This window comes from Acomys minous (genome assembly GCF_964271855.1).
Source record: "Acomys minous genome assembly, chromosome: 16".
Classification (NCBI taxonomy): domain Eukaryota; kingdom Metazoa; phylum Chordata; class Mammalia; order Rodentia; family Muridae; genus Acomys; species Acomys minous.
Genome location: NC_140498.1, coordinates 39,009,273 through 39,030,708, shown reverse-complemented (window position 1 = coordinate 39,030,708; position 21,436 = coordinate 39,009,273). Strand labels below are relative to the sequence as shown.

The 21,436-nt window shown below is 44.9% G+C and overlaps 1 protein-coding gene and 1 pseudogene across 4 annotated transcripts in view; one reads left to right on the top strand and one right to left on the bottom strand.

Moving 5' to 3' along the window:
• Positions 1-21,436, top strand: part of AXIN1 (axin 1) — a 56,425-nt gene that overhangs the window by 2,908 nt on the left and 32,081 nt on the right. For all 3 annotated transcript variants that reach the window (XM_084763060.1, XM_084763058.1, XM_084763059.1), the window contains exon 2: positions 1,210-2,168. In XM_084763060.1, coding sequence (XP_084619186.1) covers positions 1,291-2,168 — 878 coding nt within the window. In that variant the 5' untranslated portion in view covers positions 1,210-1,290. The remainder of the gene's footprint in view (positions 1-1,209; positions 2,169-21,436) is intronic.
• Positions 8,298-9,025, bottom strand: LOC311586861 (NADH dehydrogenase [ubiquinone] flavoprotein 2, mitochondrial-like; annotated as a pseudogene). The gene has a single exon. The product of its transcript is annotated as an NADH dehydrogenase [ubiquinone] flavoprotein 2, mitochondrial-like (transcript).

Genomic DNA, 21,436 nt, shown 5'->3' with positions numbered 1-21,436 from the left:
TCAGTTTCCTGAGTGATGGGGATTACAGGCATAAACCACCATGCCTGGCTTTTGTTTTAAGGATTTATTTTGTGCCATCCGGCTCACTTAGTGTTCTAGGTATCTGACCCTGCCATATGCCTTGCTCCAGCTCATTTTTAGCTGGGACCACTTGGGGCTGTGTTGCTATCTCTCTCTTTGGATAGGTTGAGATGCATTGCTAGAGCTCCTGTGGGAGGTAGCAGGAAGGAACAAAGAGAGCAGAAGTTCCTATCCAAATCTGAACTAGTTTGGACCCTTTGTATAACAACATAACAAAAACTATAGTTCCCTAATCTCTAAGAGTGTAGGTGGTACGTTCTTTATTTGGTAGAGCTAAATCATATTTCCTGTATGCTTCTTAATTGAGAAAGCATACTTATATTTGTAATTGTTTTTTATTTTTTCTTCTGCACCTTTTCTGTCTCTCCCAAGTTCCTAGTCACCATTTGCTATCATAAGGGAATCTCCTTGTAAGAGAGAAATTAGCAGCCAAGTACAGCTTTCTGAATCTTTAAGATTGTCTGTGTTGATAATGCATAGCCACCTCTGAAAGTGGACTGTGTTCTTCTGTCACTGGTCCATGTTGCGGAAGATAGCCTGAGATCAGCTGATCTTTTAGCTGTTGAGAGCTGGAAGGACATCTTGCTGTGTGGTTGCTCATGAGGCATGCCAAGTATGAAAAGTGATAGAGCAGACAAGAAATACAGAGACTGTTAAACTTGGCATGTGCCTATCCACCTGAGGATCTGCAGTGTGCCTGCCTCTTGGTTGCTGAGTGTCAGTAGGGCAGGTGAGGTGATTTTCTTCATGTATGAGGGACCAGCTTACTGATGCTGGCAACTGGGGACAGAGAGGCACCCTTTCTTTTTCTAGCTTTCCTGTCCTCCAGATAATCATTTCTTTAGCCAGAATGGGTGATCTTCAGGCCTCACCACTGAAGACATCATCCCTTGAAGGAAAGATGCATGATCCAGGCTTTCACTTAGTGAGAGAGTCATCCTTGTAAAAGTTTCCAGAAACTGTATTGATAGAGCAAAACTTGAGGCCAAAATATGTCTCTGCTGGAAGTCTGCACTGAGTCTCTGCTCCAAGTGGGAGTGGGAGGGCATCCCTGCACATCTCAAGAGAACCTCTGGTGTTTCCATGGACCACCTTTCCTAATCCTTGTCCTCTTAATGGTTTCAACAGGACAGATTGATTCCCTTGGGAGCTGTAAGTACTGAGGTATTAGGGTGCAGCGCTCATTGTTCACTGACGCAGAGTCCCAAAATGAATGTCCAGGAGCAGGGTTTCCCCTTGGACCTCGGAGCAAGTTTCACCGAAGATGCCCCCCGGCCCCCAGTGCCTGGAGAAGAGGGAGAACTGGTATCTACTGATACGAGGCCTGTCAACCACAGTTTCTGCTCTGGGAAAGGTACCAGCACTAAAAGTGAGACCTCAACAGCTACCCCAAGACGTTCAGATCTGGATCTTGGATATGAGCCCGAAGGCAGTGCCTCCCCCACCCCACCATACTTGAGGTGGGCTGAGTCACTGCATTCCTTACTGGATGACCAGGATGGGATCAGCCTGTTCAGGACTTTCCTGAAACAGGAGGGCTGTGCTGACCTGCTGGACTTCTGGTTTGCCTGCAGTGGCTTCAGGAAGCTTGAGCCCTGTGATTCAAATGAAGAGAAGAGGCTGAAGCTGGCAAGAGCCATCTACCGAAAGTACATCCTGGATAGCAATGGCATTGTGTCCAGACAAACCAAGCCAGCCACAAAGAGCTTCATAAAGGACTGTGTCATGAAGCAGCAGATTGATCCTGCCATGTTTGACCAGGCACAGACAGAAATACAGTCTACCATGGAGGAGAATACCTATCCCTCCTTCCTTAAGTCTGACATTTATTTGGAATACACAAGGACGGGCTCAGAGAGTCCAAAGGTCTGCAGTGACCAGAGCTCAGGGTCTGGGACAGGGAAGGGCTTGTCTGGGTACCTGCCCACTTTGAATGAAGATGAAGAATGGAAATGTGACCAAGATGCAGATGAGGATGATGGCCGAGACACTGTTCCCCCCAGCAGGCTCACCCAGAAGCTGTTACTGGAGACTGCTGCCCCGAGGGCCCCCTCAAGTAGACGGTACAGCGAAGGCAGAGAGCTCAGGTGAGTTTGGCACAGGGTGTCCATTTTCTATACACGCCTCGGAGACCTGGCAAAGGAGCTCGGGAAAGATGTTGGTAACAGGTGGCCTTGTTTTCAAACCCAGCTGAAATCTCTGCTGCTGTTGCTGTTGCTGCTGTTGCTGCTGCTGCTGCTTTTGTTGAATTATGGTTTTATTTCCTATTTTGATGCCTTCATTCGTGTCATTAGGCACATTTTTATACCTACAGCTTTGACATGCAACAAATAATACTTGCCAGTTGTAATCCCACCTACTTGGGAAGCGGAGGCAGGAGGATCAAAAATAGTGTGTCACTCTGGGCATGATGTAGCGATTCAAAATGGAAAGGTGTAGGGGTGTAGCCGAGTTCCCTCCTTAGTAACACATGGACTACTAAACTTAGGGCTTTGTGAACTATTAGAAGTCATAATGCTTATACTTTTGAGCACAATATTAATGTCCTGCATAGAATAAGGACCTGATCAGAGATCCTAACCCTTAATAATGGGAGGGGAATACATTCAATGCATAGAGAATTCTAATTACTTATTTTTATTTTAGACTTACTTATTTTATGTACATGAGTGTTCTGTATGTATGTGCACCATGTGGATACCAGATGCTCACAGAAGTCAGAAGAGGGTATCAGATCTGAGACTGGAGATAACAGATGGTTGTGAGCCATTGTGTAGGTGCTCGGAACCAAACCCAGGCCTTCTAGAAGAGCAGCAAGTGCTCTTCTAAGCCATCTCTCCAAACCCTCCTCCTCGACCTTCCTTCCTTGTTAGTTTATTTGTTTGTTTGTTTGTTTATGGTTTTTCTGAGACAGGGCTTCTCTGTGTAGCCTGGGCTGTCCTGGAACTCACTCTGTAGACCAGGCTGGCCTTGAACTTAGAGATTTACCTGCTTCTGCTTCCCAAGTTCTGGGATTATACGCATGCACCACCCACCTGTTAATTTTTTAAAAAAAGATTTATTTATTATATATACAGTATTCTGCCTGTAAGCCAGAGGAGGGCACCAGATCTCATTATAAATGGTTGTGAGCCACTATGTGGTTGCTGGAAATTGAACTCATGACCTTTGGAAGAGCAGACAGTGCTCTTAACCTCTGGGCCATCTCTCCAGCCCCCACCTGCTATTTTTTAAATGAGTATTTTGGATTCTTTCTGGAGGATGAGACAGTAGTGGGGCAGTTTCTGTGTAGTTAGTTGTTAAAGGGTATAGAAACTCCTGGTGGATGTGCGTGGAGTTCCAGAATTGGACCTTTTTCCTTAGTGGTGTCATTAGTGAATGTCAGTCCAAGCATCTCTGATTGTGTGTGTTCAGATATGTGCAACTTGAAGAGCAGCAGCCGTGCTCTTCAGAAGTGACTATAGCTTTCAAACTTGTTTCTTTCTTTATAAAAACCCTTATTACATTTATTTGTGTGTGTATGTCCACCACAGGTATGGTGAGGTGGGGAGGTACTGCCCTCAGATTGTGGCTTGTGTGTGTGCACGTGTGTAGTAACAGGATTACTTGTAGGAATCAATTCTTTTGGGCGGGGCGCGTTTCGAGATAGGGTTTCTCTGTGTAAAACCCTGGCAGTCCTAGAAATAGGAGTCAGTTCTTATCTTACAGGTTCTAGGAGTGGAGCTCAGTCATTAGGCTTGGTGACAGCTCTCTTTCCCTGCTGAGTTCACTTGCCAGACTAAGCTTTACTATCCTTATAGTTATATAGGAGACTTGTTTGGCTAGATTGGTGCTTGTGGTCAGAATTTGTGTTTCCTGTTTATTTTCCCAGAGCTGATTGCTAGAGATGTAGCTTACCATTAACCCCAACCTGAAAACCTTTCCCAGTTGCTAAGATGGTTGGGTGCTTAGAACCTGGACTGAGCTGGGTGTGGTGGCTCAGGGATCCAGTCAAGTGAGTTGTCAAGAAAGGAGGTTCATTGAACTATAAAGAAAAACAGTAGTCAGCTATGGTGGCGCACATCTTTAATCCCAGCACTCGGGAGGCAGAGGCAGCCAGATCTATGTGAGTTTGAGGCAGAGTGAGTTTCAGGACAGGTAAGGCAACACTTTAGTTTAAGAGACAGCTCAAAGCTGGGCGTGGTGGCGCACGCCTTTAATCCCAGCACTCGGGAGGCAGAGGCAGGTGAATCACTGTGAGTTCAAGGCCAGCCTGGTCTACAAAGAGAGTCCAGGACAGCCAAGGCTACACAGAGAAACCCTGTCTCAGGGGGAAAAAAAAAGAGAGAGAGAGAGAGAGACTATTCAAAGTTACTTTTTATTCATTGTCATTATCCAAGGCTATTTACTTAGCAAGATTTTTTTTAATGTTTTTGTTGATTCTTTGTTTCACATCATGCACCCCAGTCCCACTCATCTCCTCATCCCCTCATATCCGCCCTTTATTCTTGCAACCTCCCCCCAAAAACAGACACACCACCAACAACAAAGTGTAGAAACCATATTATGAAAGCTGTAGTATGTCACACTGTGTCCCACAGTTTATCCCTCTGCTCATACATCTTCCCCTGCAAAGGCAATGAGTCATTGGTCTTGTTCGAGATCTCTGGCTTCTGTGACAGCATCAGTATTGGATCCTTAGGGAGACTCCTCCTGGTTATCCTGTTGTTACCTGTGTCATGGAGATCCTGCAGCTTTGGGACAGAGACTGACCCTTTCACATGTCCCAACCATTCGAAGATGATATAGATTTTGGGGTGGGCCGATTCAGGGTTCTGGATCAGGGCTTGGGTTGTTAGCCTGCTTGCTTTCCCTTGTCAGCACCACCAGGGTGAGCGCTCCAGTACTGCCTCTGTTTGGTGCTGTCGTTGGCAGGAGGCAGGATCAGCTCTCCTGCTCTCATGTCCTTGGGGCTGGCTCATCCATAACCATGCCTCCAGAGCCAGTTCCACTATGCTGCTCAAAGTACTGAGCCTACTCTTCCAAGTATTGTAGTATGTGAGAGGCTGGGCCAACTCTTCTGGTCTCACACCCTTGAAGCTGACTCACCAGTGCCTTTGCCATCAGGGCCAGCTCCACTGTGTTGTCCAGGTGAGGTGCAGGGCCCACTCTCCTGAGTGAGGCCCCTAGTGATGGGCAGGGATAACTCTCCTGAGCTCATGACCCTAAGGCCAGTTTTCTCTTTGGCTGGAAGTGATGAGGGAGGTGGACATCACCTCTACCCTTGTGCCACCCACAGCAGATGAGGGCAGTGTCAGCTCTCCCATACTCATGGCTTTGGGCTGGCTTATCCACACCCTTGCCACAAGGACCAGCTCCACTGTGCTGCCTGGGTGAGGTGTAGAGCCAACTCTCCAAAGTACCACATCCAGTGAGGGGCAGGGCCAATTATGCATAGGCCCTGGATAGTTGCATGGTCTGCGGTGGCTCCTTCATCCAGGGACATCCTCATGTTCTCTAGTGGTAACATGAGCCATGAACTTTGATACCAGTCCCCAGTCCCTGGCACTGCATAGCCAGGGACTCAGACATGGCCCTCAGTGGTACCTTGGGTTGGGACCTCTCCATGGACCCAGATGTTGGGGCTGGGCACTCAAAACAGCCTACTACCTACTCTAGAGTTTCCAGCTCCATCTCTCTTCATAATGCTCAAGCTGCTCCACTTCTCTTTCTCTCCCATCACACCACCACATACTTGTACATTGTGGTAGCTTCTGCTGCAGGTGGGTGTAGAGAAATTTTAATTCAGAATATTGCTGCTCTGGCAAGAGACCACATCCAAATACCTTCTAGGTCTGTGTGATGCTGCTGGAATATAGCTATGTCTTTAATCCCAGGAGACAGAGGCAAGCAGATCTCTGAGTTCAAGGCCAGTCTGGAACAGAGCAAGGAAAGAAAAGCTTAGGTCCAGGTGTGGTGGTGCACCTTTTATCCCAGCACTCAGGAGACAGGCATGCAGATCTCTTAGTTCTAGTCAGGTCTGTTGAGGCTGTTTGGTTGAGTCAGTGAGTTGCAAGACAGTGCAGTTGAGTTCGTGGAATTCAGAGACAGTTTTACCAGGACAGTTGTACAGAGACAGGTTGCAGAGAGAGAGAGAGAACAAGATAGACACAGGTGAAGACAAAACGAGCCAGAGAATGAGAAGGAGCCAGATTAGAACAGACTGCCAAAGTTAGTTTGAGGCCAAGCAGATCAATTCACTCAGAAGCTGAGAGAAGCCAGTTAGAATCAGTCAGCTTGAGGAGGAGTTTTGAGCCAGACAGCTGAGTAGTTGGACCAGCCAGCCAGAATTCAGAAAGAGCTATAAAGGGTGAGTTTATTAAGCCTTAAGACTAAGGCTGAAAACATTTTAGGTCTAGATTAGAATATATGGAGGCTAGAAGTTTCTAGGACTAGGTTAGTAGACAGAGGCAGTAAGCCTCGGAGACAACAATTACAGTTACAAGATACTTTTACAGGTGGGTGCCTGGGTTGGGTAACATCCTTGCTTTCCAGCCCTCTTGGAGTTTACCTGAGAATCTGTTAGACTTATCTGTCAGTTTATTGAGTATTTCTGGTGATGGCTTAAGACTCAACAACAACAACAAAGAAAAGAAAAAAAAGGGTTTTTGTTTGTTTGTTTGTTTGTTTTGAGACAGGGTTTCTCTGTTTCACACTGGCTGTCCTGGACTCTCTTTGTAGATGACCTCAGAATGAGAAACCTTGAGCGTTCTCACCCTTGGTGGCTGGGTAACTCCCTGGCCCTTTAGGAACTTACACCCCCAACCCTCCACCCCTGCCCTGTTCCCATTAAGAAATGTCTGGCATAGAGGCCAGTGAGTAGCCCTGGTGTTAAGTTCCCATGGGATGTACTTTTTTTTTCCCGAGGCAGGGTTTCTCTGTGTGGCCTTGGCTGTCCTGGACCCACTTTGTAGACCAGAATGGTCTCAAACTCACAGCCATCTACCTGCCTTGCCTCCCAAGTGCTGGGATTAAAGGTGTGCGCCACCATGCCCGGCGGTTGTTTTTTTTTTTAAGATAATGTATTTAATTTTATTTTACGTATACTGGTATGAGGTTGTCAGATTCCCTGGAAGTAAAGACAGTTGTGAGCTGCCATGTGGGTGCTCGGAACTGAACCTGGGTCTTCTAGAAGAGCAGCTTTTAACCACTGAGCCATCTCTCCAATCCCCAGACCCAAAATATTAAAAAACAAAACCGTTGTCTCATGTCACCCAGACTGTCCTCAAAGTTGTTCTATAGCTGAAGATTACTTTAAACTCTCAGTTTTCCTGCCTCTGTCTCCTAAGTACTGGGGTTGCAAGTGTGAATCATACAGCTCAAGAAATTAAAACGTTTTTTTAAAAGGTCTTTTTTGTTGTTTGTTTTGTTTTTCGAGACAAGGTTTCTCTCTGTAATAGCCCTGGCTGTTCTGGAACTGTCTTTGTAGACCAGGCTGGCCTCCAGCGCACAGTGATCTGCCTCCTTGCCTCCTGAGTGCTGGGATTAAAGGTGTGCCACACCTCGCCCGGCTTAAAGGTAGTTTTTAAGTGTGTGTGTGTATACCTGCATGTGTACACACACACATACACACACACACACACACACATACACACACACACATACACACACACACACACACACACACACACACACACACACACATACACACACATATTCAGGGACCTACTGAGGCCAGAGATTTGTATTCCTGGGGAGATGGAATTACAGGCAATTGAACTGCTTGCCCAACATGAATGCTAAGAATCAAACTTTGGTCTTTTTCAAGAGCAATACATTCTATTAACTGCTGAGCCTTTTCACCCCTTCTCCTCCAATTTCATATATTGCTATTTGTATGTGTGACTGCACACATAACATGATGTATGTGTATGTCAAAGAACAACTTTGGAGTTCGTTCTTTCCTTTCAGCTTTATGTGAATCCCAGGTATTGAGCTGTTTGCCAGGCTTGTTCAACAGTATGTTTAATCACTGAGTCATCTCAGCAGCCCTCAAGAAATATTTTTTTGTTTGTGAATATCCAGTGAAAAATGTAAAGATTATTTCTGAACTAAGTAAATAGAAGCACTACCTTTTCTTTTTAAGTTGTGGTGATGTACTTACATCTTTAATCCTAGCAGAGGCAGAAGGACCTCTGTGAGTTCACGGCCAACCTGCTCTACATAGAGAGAGCCTATCTCACTTTTTTGGTTTTGCTTTTTTTTTTTTTGTAGATAAGTTCATAGTTTATTTCTCCAGTGAGTGACATTTTACAGTTGACAGTAAGTTAAAGCCCTGCTTGCACACCAAAGCCAGGTCCTTTAGGTGGTTCAGTCAGAGAAGTAAGGCCTCCAGCTGGCTCACAACAGAAGCATCCACTCCTTGGCCCAGGTTTTGGAACTTTCCCAGCTCTGAGTTCATCAATAATCTCTTCAATATCCTTTAGTGTCAGATCCTCATAGTGGTTGTCATTTATTTGAACCATTGGTGCATTTACACAGGCCCCTAAACATTCCACTTCTATCAGAGTGAAAAGCTTGTCAGGTGTGGTCTCTCCAACGTTTATTCCGAGCTTTCTCTGAAGGGTCTTTAATATACTGTCAGAATCTCGAAGCATGCAAGGTGTAGTAGTAGTGCAGACCTGAATATATGGTACTTTCCAACTGGCTTTTGATTATACATTGTATAAAAAGTTGCTACTTCATATACTCTCATAGGAGGTACTTGTAAAACTTCTGCCACCTTGTTCATAGCGGAGATGGGCAGCCATCCATTCTGTCTCCGTGCTAGATCCAGGACTGGAAGAACAGCTGCTGATTTATGCCCTTCAGGGTAGTTTTTCACTATTGCCTCTATCCTCTTACAGTTTTCTGGTGTGAAATCAAATGGAGTATCTGGGTTATTCTCAGGAGTATCTCTGTGCTATACCAAAACACAAGAGTTTTTTCCAAAATTATCAACATCTCCCCTGAAATGTAAATACACAAATAAGGCTCCTCCAGCACCATGTTGCACTGCTGTCTTATGCAGAGTCCTTACATGTCGTCCCCACTGAGCGGTGAGGCCGGCCGCCCTGGCCCGCAGCGCCAAGGAGAACATGGCGGGGTACACGGCTCTCCGGTCCCGGCCTCTCTAGGCTGACTCGGAACGAACGAGCCCGGAGGCCCTTTGGTTTTGCTTTTAAGATAAAGATTCTCTGGGTAACATCCCTCTGGGTAACAGCCCTGACTGTCCTGGAACTAACTCAAGCTCTGTAGGTCAGGCTGTCCTCGACTCACAAAGATCCCCCATCTCTGCCTTCCTAATTACCGGGATTAAAGGTATGCTTTGTTGTTGTTGTTTTGGTTTGGTTTTTGTTTTTTGAGACAGAGTCTCTCTGTGTAGCCTTGGCTGTCTTGGACTCGCTTTGTAGGACAGGTTGGCCTCCAACTCAGAGAGCAGCCTGTGTCTGGCCCGCTGGGTGCTGGGATTACAGGTGTGCACCACCACACCTGCCTCCCAGCTTGTTCTTTTAAGCTTTCTTATATCAGAAGCGGCAGCCCAAACCCTCCTCAACCACCCATGTCAGGTCAGCAGCGCTCCTGGTCCTGCTTCTATGTGGAATGGTGTTGGATCCATATCTCCACTTGCCCTTCTCACTCCTCTCCTATTGGATCACAAGAAACCTCCTGACAAAGTCTTGTTTTCCCAGCTTTACAGTATCAGAGGGGCTCTTGTTTTTTTGCTTTTTGCTTTGGTTTTTTGAGACAGGGCCTCTCTGTGTTAGCCTTAGCTATCTTGGACTTGCTTGTAGAACGGGTTGGCCTCAAATTCACAGAGATCAGCCTGCCTCTGGCCCGCTGAGTGCTGGGATTTCAGGCGTGCGCCACCACGTCCAAACCAGAGGTGCTCTTAAAGATACCATCCCTTAACCAGTCGTGGTGGCACATACCTGTAATCCCAGCACTCAAGAGGCAGAGGCAGGTGGATCTCTGTGAGTTCGAGGATACCCTGGTCTACTGCGAGTCTCCAGGACAGGGAAACCCTGTTCTGGGGGTGTGAGGGAGATACCATCCCTTCTAACATCGCTCAGAGATTTTCAGTGTACCCTAATGTACCTACGATGCTATCTGTACATGCCTATCAAGAGGTGGACTTCCCTGCTTTAGGCAGGCAAAGCTTAACACTTTGACAGAACTCCATGCATCCATGAAGTACTATGGATAGGGATCAGACAAAGGGGTTGGGAACAACTCCACTCTTGAGCTCCCAGGACTTGTGATGCTGGAACCTGGTACTGGTTCAGAGGGTTTATGAATGGGAAGCACTTACACAGACTGAACACTTTATGGAGGCTGTCTGTGTGGACCATGCTACGTTGGCTCTTACCCACAGCCATGCTTGAAAAGAGGAAGGTTTATGTATTTGACACAGGTTCCTGGCATGTGTACAGTTTCATTGTGGCAGCAGTATAGTCTCTTCTGAAATTAGGCTGTGCCTGTAGGTCAGATGCCTGGAGACTGCCGGCCCTTGTGCCAGTATTCAAACCAGTCACAAAAATTCAAATTTGGTCTGTGCCCTCTGGCTCTGCCAATATTTCTTTCTTTCTTTTTTTTAACTTTTATTTTTCGAGACAGGGTTTCTGTGTAGCCTTGGCTGTCCTGGACTTAAACTCATAGAAATCTGTTTGCTTCTGCCTCCCTAGTGCTGGGGTTAAAGGCGTGCCCGCCATGGCCCAGCTATCAATCTGTCTGCAATCTGGGCTTCATATATTTTTGTTTACCATGCAGCTCTTGTTATAGCTAAGTTGTGGGAGTTGGTAGAGAGCATGCTAGTCTGACACTGACAGTTCTTCCTTTAGCCCTGTCCAGTCTATGGCTCTATTCCCTTGTGGGGGAAGGAAATTAGCTTTCCTTTTCCCACTGTATCACCGGTAAGAACACCACTTTGTGAGTCATAACCCTCTCAGAGTTATGAATTCTAAAAAGTGTGATCTGCAGAAACATTCAGGATGTTTCTTCGGTCACTTCTTTGGGACAGGCAGCCATCTGACTTTAAACATCCTCCTGTCACTTAAACGTCTTTCTGTGGAGCTTCCCCACCCCAGCCTTCTATAGGTCATTAATAAGTCTAGAAAGAGAGTGCAGCTGTTTGGTTGGGCAGTAGAGTCAGCCCTGTGCTGCATGTCTCTATCTGGGTGGGTGCTATCCCAGCCAACAGGAAAATCTGATTACTGTGGACCTCTTTTGAGCTCTGTGCCCTTTTAAGTAGTATGAATGTTTTTCTCTTTCTTTTTTCACCCCCTGGGTGGTGGTGGTATTGGTTTTCTTTTTCTTTTCTTTTTTGGATTTTTTGAGACAGGGTTTCTCGTATAGTCCTGGCTGTCCTGGGCTCACTTTGTAGACCTGGCTGTCCTCGAACTAACAGAGATCCACCTGCCTCTGCCTCCCAAGTGCTGGGATTACAGGCATGCGCCACCATGCCCAGCCTGTGGTATTGATTTTCTCCAGGTTGTTACTCGCTCATCTGTAGTCTGCTGGACAATTTTCTGAGGCAGTTGTTCATGCATCTCTATAGAGCACTGAGTTTCCCTCTGCTACCCTTTTATCAGGGTTAGTCCCCCAGGGATGCTCTTCTGTACTGTTGGCTACGTGGGCTTCTTCCTTATTTCTCTATTTCTCTGGCATGCATGTGTTGCTCAGACATACATGCAGGCAAAATACCCATATATATGAAATAAAATAAAGCATTTTGACTTAGCCACGTTGCTTCATAACTTTAATGCCATCTTAGTACTTGGAAGGCTGAAGTCTTCCAGATCAAGACCAGCCTGGTCAAACAAGTGAGACCCCGTCTCAAAAAGGCAAAATAACCAGACAACACTTTACAAAAGGCCTGTGTTTAATTATTTATTGATTTGTTTATTTTGTTTGCACATGTACTGATCCTCTACATTTTTGGCAGCTTTCTCCAACCCCCAACCTGGAGACAGGGTTTCTCTGTAGCCCCGGCTGTCCTGGAATTCATTCTGTAGCCCAGGCTGTCCTCAACGTCACAGTTTAGCCTACCTCTGCCCTTAAATGCTAGGATTAAAGGCATGTGCCACCAACGCTGGGCTTTTTGAGATAGGCTCTTTATTTAATTCTGACTGTCCTGGAATTTCATGTGTAGGTCAGGCTGGCCTCAAACTTACAGAGATCCTTTGACCTCTGCCTCTGAGTGCTGGGATTAAAGGCATATGTCACCATGCCTCAAAAGGTATTCTTTTGAGTTGGGCATGGTACTATGTGCCTGTATTACTTGAGCCCAGGAATTCAAACAAAAAATCCAACAAACCTGCCAGTAAGCATAGCACAGAGACTGAGGTCAGAGAATCACAGGTTTGAGACCATTCTACAGAGTGACTTCTAGTTTGGCCTGAGCTATGTAGCAAGACTCCATCTTGAAAAATCAAAACCTCCAACCCCCTTCTTCTGCCCCCATCCAAAACCAAAACCAAAACCAAAAACAACCCAAAATACACTTTTTTAAAAAGTTGCATGCAGAACAGTTAAATATGTCAGTTGGTAAAGACGCTTGCTGACAACTTGAGTTTGATACCTACACCCCATGTGACTTGTACAAGTTGCCCTCACCTCCATTCACTTGCTAAGACCTGCGCATTCCATCCTCCAAATCAATAAATAAATGTAGGCTGCGCTGGTGGTACGCACTTTTAATCCTAGAATTTGGGGCAAATCCTAGAATTTGAGGCTAGCCTGGTCTACATAGTGAGTTCCAGGACAGCAAGGGCTTTGAGGAAAGACCCTGTCTCAAAAATAAAAACAAAAAAAACAAACAAAAAAATGGGTGCCTTTTTTCTTTTAAAGACTTTTATTCTTTTAAAGTTTTTTTTTTTTTTTTTTTAGATTTTTAAAGATTGATTTATTTATTATATATACAGTGTTCTGCCTGCTTGTATCCCTGCAGGCCAGAAGAGGGCATTAGATCACATTATAGATGTTTGTGTGTCACCATGTGGTTGCTGGGAATTGAACTCAGGACCTCTGGAACAGCAATTAGTGCTCTTAACCACTGAGCCATCTCTCCAGCCCAGCTTAACATTTTTGTTTCTTGTTTTGAGACAGAGTTTCTCTGTGTACAGCCCTGACTGTCCTGGACTTGCTTTGTAGACCAGGCTGGCCTCGAACCCACAGAGATCCTCCTGCCTCTGCCTCCCAAGCACTGGGATTAAAGGCCCGGCTCAGCTTAACATTTTTTCAGATGTATTTGTTTTACTTTTGTGTGGTTTCTTTTAATATAATTTTAGGGATTGTTTTTCCTGTACTAAAGTTAGGTATTTTAACAGTATTAACATAATATTCATTACAAACAAACTTAAGTATCTTTTTACATTTAAAAATTAAAAGAATTAACTGGATGGTTGTAGTGTATTCCTTTAATCCCAGTACTTGGGAGGCCAAGACAGGGGGATCTCTATGAGGTTGAGGCCAGCCTGAGCTACATAGTTCTAGAACAGCCAAGGCTACATAGAAACGCCATCTAAAAAGCCAAAAAAAAAAAAAAGAAGGAAAGAAAGAAAGAATGAATGAATGAATTAGCCAGAGGTCTGACAGTGGTGGTATATCTTTAGTCCCAGCATTTGGGAGGCAGAGACAGGAGGATTTCTGTGAGATTAAGGCTATATTGGTCTAAATCTACAAATTGAGTTCCAGAACAGCTGGGCCACACACAGAAACTCTGTCTCAAACACACACACACACACACACACACACACACACACACACACACACACAGCCTTTTGTTGTTGTTGTTGTTGTTGTTTTATTATGTAGACAGTGCTTGTATTCCTGCAGGCCAGAAGAGGGCATCAGATCATTATAGATGGTTGTGAGTCACCATGTGGTTGCTGGGAATTGAACTCAGAGCCTCTGGAAGAGCAGTCAGTGCTCAACCTCTGAGCCGTCTCTCCAGCCCCCATGTTTTTTGGTTTTTTGAGACAGGGTTTCTCTGTGTAGCCGTGGCTGTCCTAGACTCACTTTGTAGACCAGGCTGGCCTCGAACTCACAGTGATCCACCTGCCTCTGCCTCCCAAGTGCTGGGATTAAAGGCGTGAAAGGTAAACTGTATTGCAGATTAATAGGCCAGTTGTTGATCATGAATCATTCTAACTTTGTTCAACAGTAGCTAAAACTTCTGAAGTTCTTGTTATCTTGATAAAAATGTGCTGTCTGGCTATTGGCGGGACTGTTGGTATTTGGTTCATCCATCAGAGGCTGAGTTGAAGTTAAGATAGAAGATACATGTTGGACTCCATTAACCCTGAAGAATACCTAAACATGGTCATACACAATTGGGTGAGACGTTTTACATAAGAACCTAATGATGCACACCTTTAATCCCAAGACTCAGCAGGCAGAGGCAGGTGGACCTCTGTGAGTTCAAGGCCAGCCTGGTCTACAAATCCAGGCCAGTCCAGGACAGCCAAAGCTACACAGAGAAACCCTGTCTCAGGGAGGACAAAACCTAGTAAATGTTTATTTGGATATTCTTTAACAAATTCTATTCTGAAATTCTGTTAGAAAGTGCTACCTTTCTGTTTCAAGTATTAATTACTGTGCTTCACTGAATGATATTTTTAGTTAGGGCACCACTGACCATCCACAGGTGGGTCCTTTTGCCTTTGCTTGAAATCCATAGTAACTTTCTTTATTCAGACTGGGGTTGGCATGCTCTGTGGTTGCCCATGGTTAGTCTGAAAGAAGTCCTCTATGTCTGCATTCCCATCCCCCAGTGGTCAGATCACTGTGAGTCTTCACTGTTTCTGAAACTGCATAAGCAACCTGTGGTCTTAGATTTTTTTTCAAAGATTAATTTGCTTTATGTATATGAGTGTTCTGTCTTCATGTGCACCTGTACACCAGAAGAGGACATCAGCTTCCAGTATAGATGGTTGTAAGCCACCGTGTGGTTTCTAGGAATTGAACGCAGGACCTCTGGAAGAGCAAACAGTGCTTTTAACCACTGAGCCATCTTTCCACTTAGATTTTTATTTTAGATTTATTTATTATATATATGAGTGCTCTGTCTTCCTAAATCCTTGTGGTAGTCTGGTCTAGGTTAGTTGTCCAGTGGTCCCTTTTTGAGGATTTTGCCACTCAAAAGTGAATATCTCTTGGCTCTGGGGAACCAATTCCAAGCAGAAGAAGGCATCCTTAAAGTCAAGCACTGTGTACCAAGTCCAGGTTGGATGAAGGGAGCTCAAGAAGGTGTGTGGATTAGGCACGGTGGAATGAATGTCTAACAGCGTGCTGGAGAGGGCACCAGATCTCAGGTGGTTGTTAGGAATTAAACTCAGGACCTTTGGAAGAGCTGAGCCATGTCTCCAGCCCCAGATTTTTTGTTTGCTTTGTTTTGTTTTGTTTTGAGACAGGGTTTCTCTCTGTAGCCTTGACTGTCTTGGACTCGCTTTGTAGACCAGGCTGGCCTTGAACTCACATGGATCTGCCTGCCTCTGCCTCCCAAGTGCTGGGATTAAAGGTATATACCACCAACACCTGGCTTCAGTTTTTTTTTTAATTAAAAAATTATTATTAGCTCACGGTAGTGGCACATGTGTTTAATCCTAGCACGCTGGAGTATCCTAGCTCGGAGAGGGAGAGGCAGGCAGATTTCTGTGAGTTTGAGGACAGCCTGACTTACAGAGTGAGTTTCAGGGCAGCCAGGGCTACACAGAGAAAACCTGTCTTGAAAAACATAAACAAACAAATGAAATTATTATTTTATGTGTATGGGTATTTTGCCTACATATATACTTGTGCAGCATGCCTGCACAAGTTGGTGGCCATGTTGATGTTGGGAATCTCACCCAAAAGTCTCTGAAAGAGCAGATAATGCTTTTCACCTCTGAGCCATCTCTTCAGGCACTAAAATTTAAATTTTTTGTTTATTTATTTTACATTGTGTGTGTAAGTATTCGTGAACACCTGAGCGGGCCTAAGGTGTCAGATTTCTAGAGATGGAGTTACAGGAGGTTTTGAGCCACTTGACATGGGAGCTGGGACTAGGCTTGGGTTCCCTGCCAGAGCAGTAAGGGCTCTTTACTGCTGAGCCATCTTTTTCAGACCCCTCCCCCTTTTAAATTTAATTTAATGTAAATGAGTGTTTGGACATGTCTGTATGCATGTACAATATGGCAACTGGCGCTTTTGGAAGCCAGAGAGAGTCAGATTCCCTTGGAACTGGAGTTACAGATGGATTTTAGTTACCATGTGGGTGCTGGGAATTGAATCTAGGTTCTTTGCAAGAACAAGTACTCTTACTGCTGAGCCATTTCTCCAGTCCTGTCGTGAATCTTGTTACACATTACCACCTTGAAGTATACTATACGCTGTAATACATGATTGATAAACGAGTGTTCCCTGAAGATGTGTTTCCCAAAGCCTTCTGTATTCGTACTCTAGCTGAAAGAGTTGCCCTTAGGTATCTGTGGTTCTGAGTGCTACAGTTCTAGGTACTGTGTTACCTTGGTGCTTGGTAGTATGTGTGGTGTTCAGTGTTGTTGCCCTGGGTGCATGGTATCAACAGTATGGGTGGTGCTGGACGCAATGTTCCTAAGATTCTGTGTTATGGTGTGCTATGTATGCTCAATGCTGCGGTAGTTGAGTGCTGTGTTGGGTTAGTATTATATATGATACTAGTTGCTGTTCCTGTATATACATTGTCATACATACTTTGTGGAACCTAGTTGACTAGGATTTAACTGGGTGGCATGCCTCTCAAGTTTTGCAAGTTATGTCTTTATGCTGGAGGTGATCTAAACTAGTGACCCATTCTGTGGCTATGACTTCTTTCCCAGGATGGCTTTTATTTGAGACAAAGTCTTGTTGTGTAGCCCAGATTAACCTAGGATTTGAAATATGCTCTAGGCTTACCTCAGACTCAACAGAGATCCTCCTGCTTGCACCTCCTTAGTGCTGATGATGCTCTTACAGATGTCAGCTAGCACACTTGGCTTTCTTGTTTTCTTTAAGGTGTTGGGGATTGAATCTGGACTCCTGCTAAGTAGGCACACTACTACTGAGCTACATGCCTGCCTTACCCTTAGGATGTCTTTGAATGCGTTCTTTGTTGTTAGTGTTCTCTAGTAATAAATATTGCAAAATTTTCCCTCTAACCCTTCTTTCACTGGAAAGAAGAAACTTGTTTTTCGCTTATGGGTTTTGATAATTTCTTCTCTCTCTGATACAATTTTTTGGATACTTTTGTTCCTTTCCAGTTTACCTGTTTTCTTTCTTTCTTTCTTTCTTTCTTTCTTTCTTTCTTTCTTTCTTTCTTTCTTTTTCTTTCTTATTTAGAGCGCCTGTGAATTATAGAGCCTGGACCATATGAAATGATGCCCTCCCACCCCTCTTGGGGAAGGGTAGTGGCCCTGGCTGACTTAAAACTCAGTATGTGTCTCAGACTGGCCTTGAACTTGGAGTGTTTGCCCTCCCTCTGCCTCTTGAATGCTGGGATTACAGGTGTGCACCACCACACTTGGGTCTTAAAACATTTTTTTTTTAAAACATGAGAATTCAGAGGAAAAAGCGTGGGCTAGTCAGAGAAGGTCAGGTGTGACTCCCATCTAACATGACCTTGGTGGTGGAAGGTCATTTGTCACACAAGTTCATTATGAGGTGCCTATGAGGGGAGATCGCGCCCTCTCAGGGACATAATCTTCTGTGCAGCAGGTGTCCCTACACGAGGCAGCTGACGTCTTGGTTTCTATACACGTGCTTCCCGTTCTTGTACAGCATAGTTTCTTACCTGACCCTCTTGAGGACTTTGCTTATTGTAAGAAAACGGGGCCTGGCCACGGTGTTACACTAAGTTAGCCCCCCACTCGGGGAGATGAGGCAGCCAATCTCTGAATTTGAGGCTAGCCTGATGTACATAGCAAGTTCCAGGCCAGCCAAAGCTATGAAACCATCGCAGCGAACTCAGAAAGGAATGTAGAAGATTGGTTGCTTTTCTGGCAGTAACTATTTTCTGGCCACCAGAGGCCAAGGTAAACAGTACACATGGCCTCACAAAAGCAGAAAATAGGAAAGAACACATTGAGCCCATATGGTTGTTCATTTAAAAGTGTTGTTTCTTTATTGTGTGTATGTATTTGTGTACAGTATGGTGTGCATGCATGTTTTGTGTTTGTGCAGGTGTGCCAATGGAGACAAGACTATCGGGCATCTTTCCTCTCTTTTAGATATATTGAAGCACGGCCTTTCACTTAACCTCTTGGTTGCTGATTCTGAAGCACTAGGATTTTGGGGCAGGGGTAAATCTCATCCATCTGATGTTTACATGGCTGTTAGATATACAAAACAAAGGCCCCTTAGTGAAAACAGGGCAGTTTTACAACCTTGCAGAGTTAGGGGTCAGAGTTGAGGGCCAGCTGATTGAGTGAGTTTTATAACCCTCAACAGAGGTCCCTTCCTCTTTTTCCTCATTGGCTGAGTAGTCAGAAGAGTACACCTTAATGTCATCTCTGGCTTTTGTTTCCCTCTGCCACCTACATTTGTCTAGTTTTCCACAGAGATCATGGATGGATTCATCTCTGTTTTACATCCTATTTTATTTTTCGAGACAGGGTTTCTCTGTGTACCCTTGGCTGTCCTAGACTCACTTTGTAGACCAGGCTGGCCTCAAACTCACAGTGATCCACCTGCCTCTGCCTCCTTGAGTGCTGGGATTAAAGGCGCGTGCCACCACATGCAGCTAATAATTTTCTATTTTAAACTTAATAATTTAGGCTGGAGAGATGGCTCAGCAGTTAAGAGCACTGTCTGCTTTTCCATAGGTCCTGAGTTCAGTTCCTGGCAACCACATGGTGGCTCACAACCATCTATAGTGTGATCTGATGCCTCCTTCCGGCATGCAGATAAAGTACTCATATACATAGAAATAAATACATAACTCAAATGAACTTCTAGTTTAGGTGAGGGGTGAGCTAAACTATTGGTTTGGGTGCAAGAATAGAACTATGTTAGCAGAAACTAGAAAGAGTGTAGTGCTTTTATCTGTATCTGAAGCTAAGCTGGCCCAAGGCACTTCTGAATGTGTGTGTGTGTGTGTGTGTGTGTGTGTGTGTGTGTGTGCCACACATGAACAGGAGCCCTTGGTGGTCAGAGGAGGATGTTAGCTTCCCTCAACTTGGAGTGGTTCTTTGCTGCCATGTGGATGCTGAAGCCAAACCCAGGTTCTCTTCAAGAACAGTGAACACTTTCAAACACTGAGCCCTATTTTTTAAAATTTCTTACATGGGAATCTGAACTCAGTTCCTTAAATGGCAAGCACTTCACAGCTCCCTAGTGCCTATAAATACATTTTGACCTTGGCTAAGTTAAAAAATGCAAAGTGTTTACAGTTTTAATAAGTTGTGTTTTACACACACACATACACACACACACACTCTCTCTCCTCTCTCCTCTCTCTCTCTCTCTCTCTCTCTCTCTCTCTCTCTCTCTCTCTCTCTCTCAAAGTAAGTGTGCTGGATGAAGGGAAGGTACCACATCTGAGAGTCCTTCATGGCTGTCTTTGGGTTAGTGGTAGATACAGACCTCCCTCTACATCCCAAAGAAACATAAGACAAAACATAGGCTGGGTATGGTAGCACACACCTGTAATCTCAGCAGTTGGGGGGGGGCAAAGACAGATGGATCTGCGTGAGTTCAAAGCCAGCCTGTTCTACATAGTGAGTTCCAGGCTAGCCAGGTCTACATAGTGAGACCCTTCCTTAAAAATAAAACAAGAAAAGGGAAGGAAAATCAGATGCACACAACACCTACATGGGTCCCAAAGTTGAAGTTTTTTAGTATTTGCTACTTACCAGTGTTTATTTGACTATCTTGAGTTTATGAAAGAGAATTGACTCCCTCCCTCCCTCCCTCCCTCCCTCCCTCCCTCTCCCTCCCTCTCCCTCTCCCTCTCCCTCTCCCTCTCCCTCTCCCTCTCCCTCTCCCTCTCCCCCCCCCCCTCTCTCTCTCTCTGTTTTTTCAAGACAGGGTTTCTCTGTGTAGCTTTGGCTGCCCTGGGCTCACTTTGTAGACCAGGCTGGCCTCAAACTGACAGCAATCCACCTGCCTCTGCCTCCCGAGTGCTAGGATTACAGGTGTGTGCCACCATGCCCAGCTGAATAGGGATGTCTTTAGAACAGACAGTCCTCTGAAATACCTGCTTATTAGGTCACTTCAAAAGAGAGGGGCTGAGCTGGCGTGGTGGTGCACGCCTTTAATCCCAGCACTTAGGAGGCAGAGGCAGGTGGATTGCTGTGAGTTTGAGGCCAGCCTGGTCTACAAAGTGAGTCCAGGACAGCCAGGGATACACAGAGAAACCCTGTCTCGAAAAACCAAAAATAAATAAATAAATAATAGAATAAAAGAAAAGAAAGAAATCTGATGGAAGCTGTGCAGTCACTCAGGTGCAAGCAGAAAAGATAGGGCTCTCTAGTTTTAGGACCTCACTCCTTTTGACTTGTGACTAGCAAGTCCCATGTGTAGTTGTACAAAGCCTTTTCATTTCAAATTCCTCTTTGCATACATTAGTCTACAGTTTTCACTTTGATGTTTAGAGATACATGGAAGGCTGGGCGGTAGTGGCTGCACGCCTTTAATCCCTAGGCCTTAGGAGGCAGAAGCAGGTGGAGGCAGAAGCTTAGTCTTCAGACCAAGACCAGGACAGCCAAGGCTACACAGAGAAACTGTGTCTTGAAAAACCAAACCAAACCAAACCAACCAACCAACCAAACAAACAAACAGAATAGATAGATTTGCTGCAAGGTAAAAGTCTTATCTTTCTATCACCCAGAGACAACACTATATGGCCTAGGTTCTTGTAGATTTTTCTTAGTACATGTGTAGTTTAGTTTTTAATTCAACAGTGGGATTTAAATCCATACCCACTACTAGTATTTTTAGCTATTTATTTATTTGTGTGTGTGCACACGCACATGTGTTCAAGCACATTTATACCATGCATGGCCTTTTGTGGCATCAGAGGACAGCTTGCAGGAGTTAGTTCTTTCCTGCCATGTGTGTCCAGTAATGGAACTCAGGTGGTCAGAGTTAGTAGTAGTTACTTTTACCATCTAAGTTATCTTGTTTGAGTCCTTTAGCTATTACTTTAAACATTTGCTGATCGGAATAACACTAGAATGTGTAGAAATTGGGATGGAGAGTACATGATGTCAGATGAGGCCCTCACTTACCCACATTATCTTCTGTAGAACCATAGTAGAATCACCAGTACTTGGACCTTGTGGTTCTCATGTTGTTCTGACTTCAGAATCTTGAATTAGTTGCACATTTATGTTATTTAGCT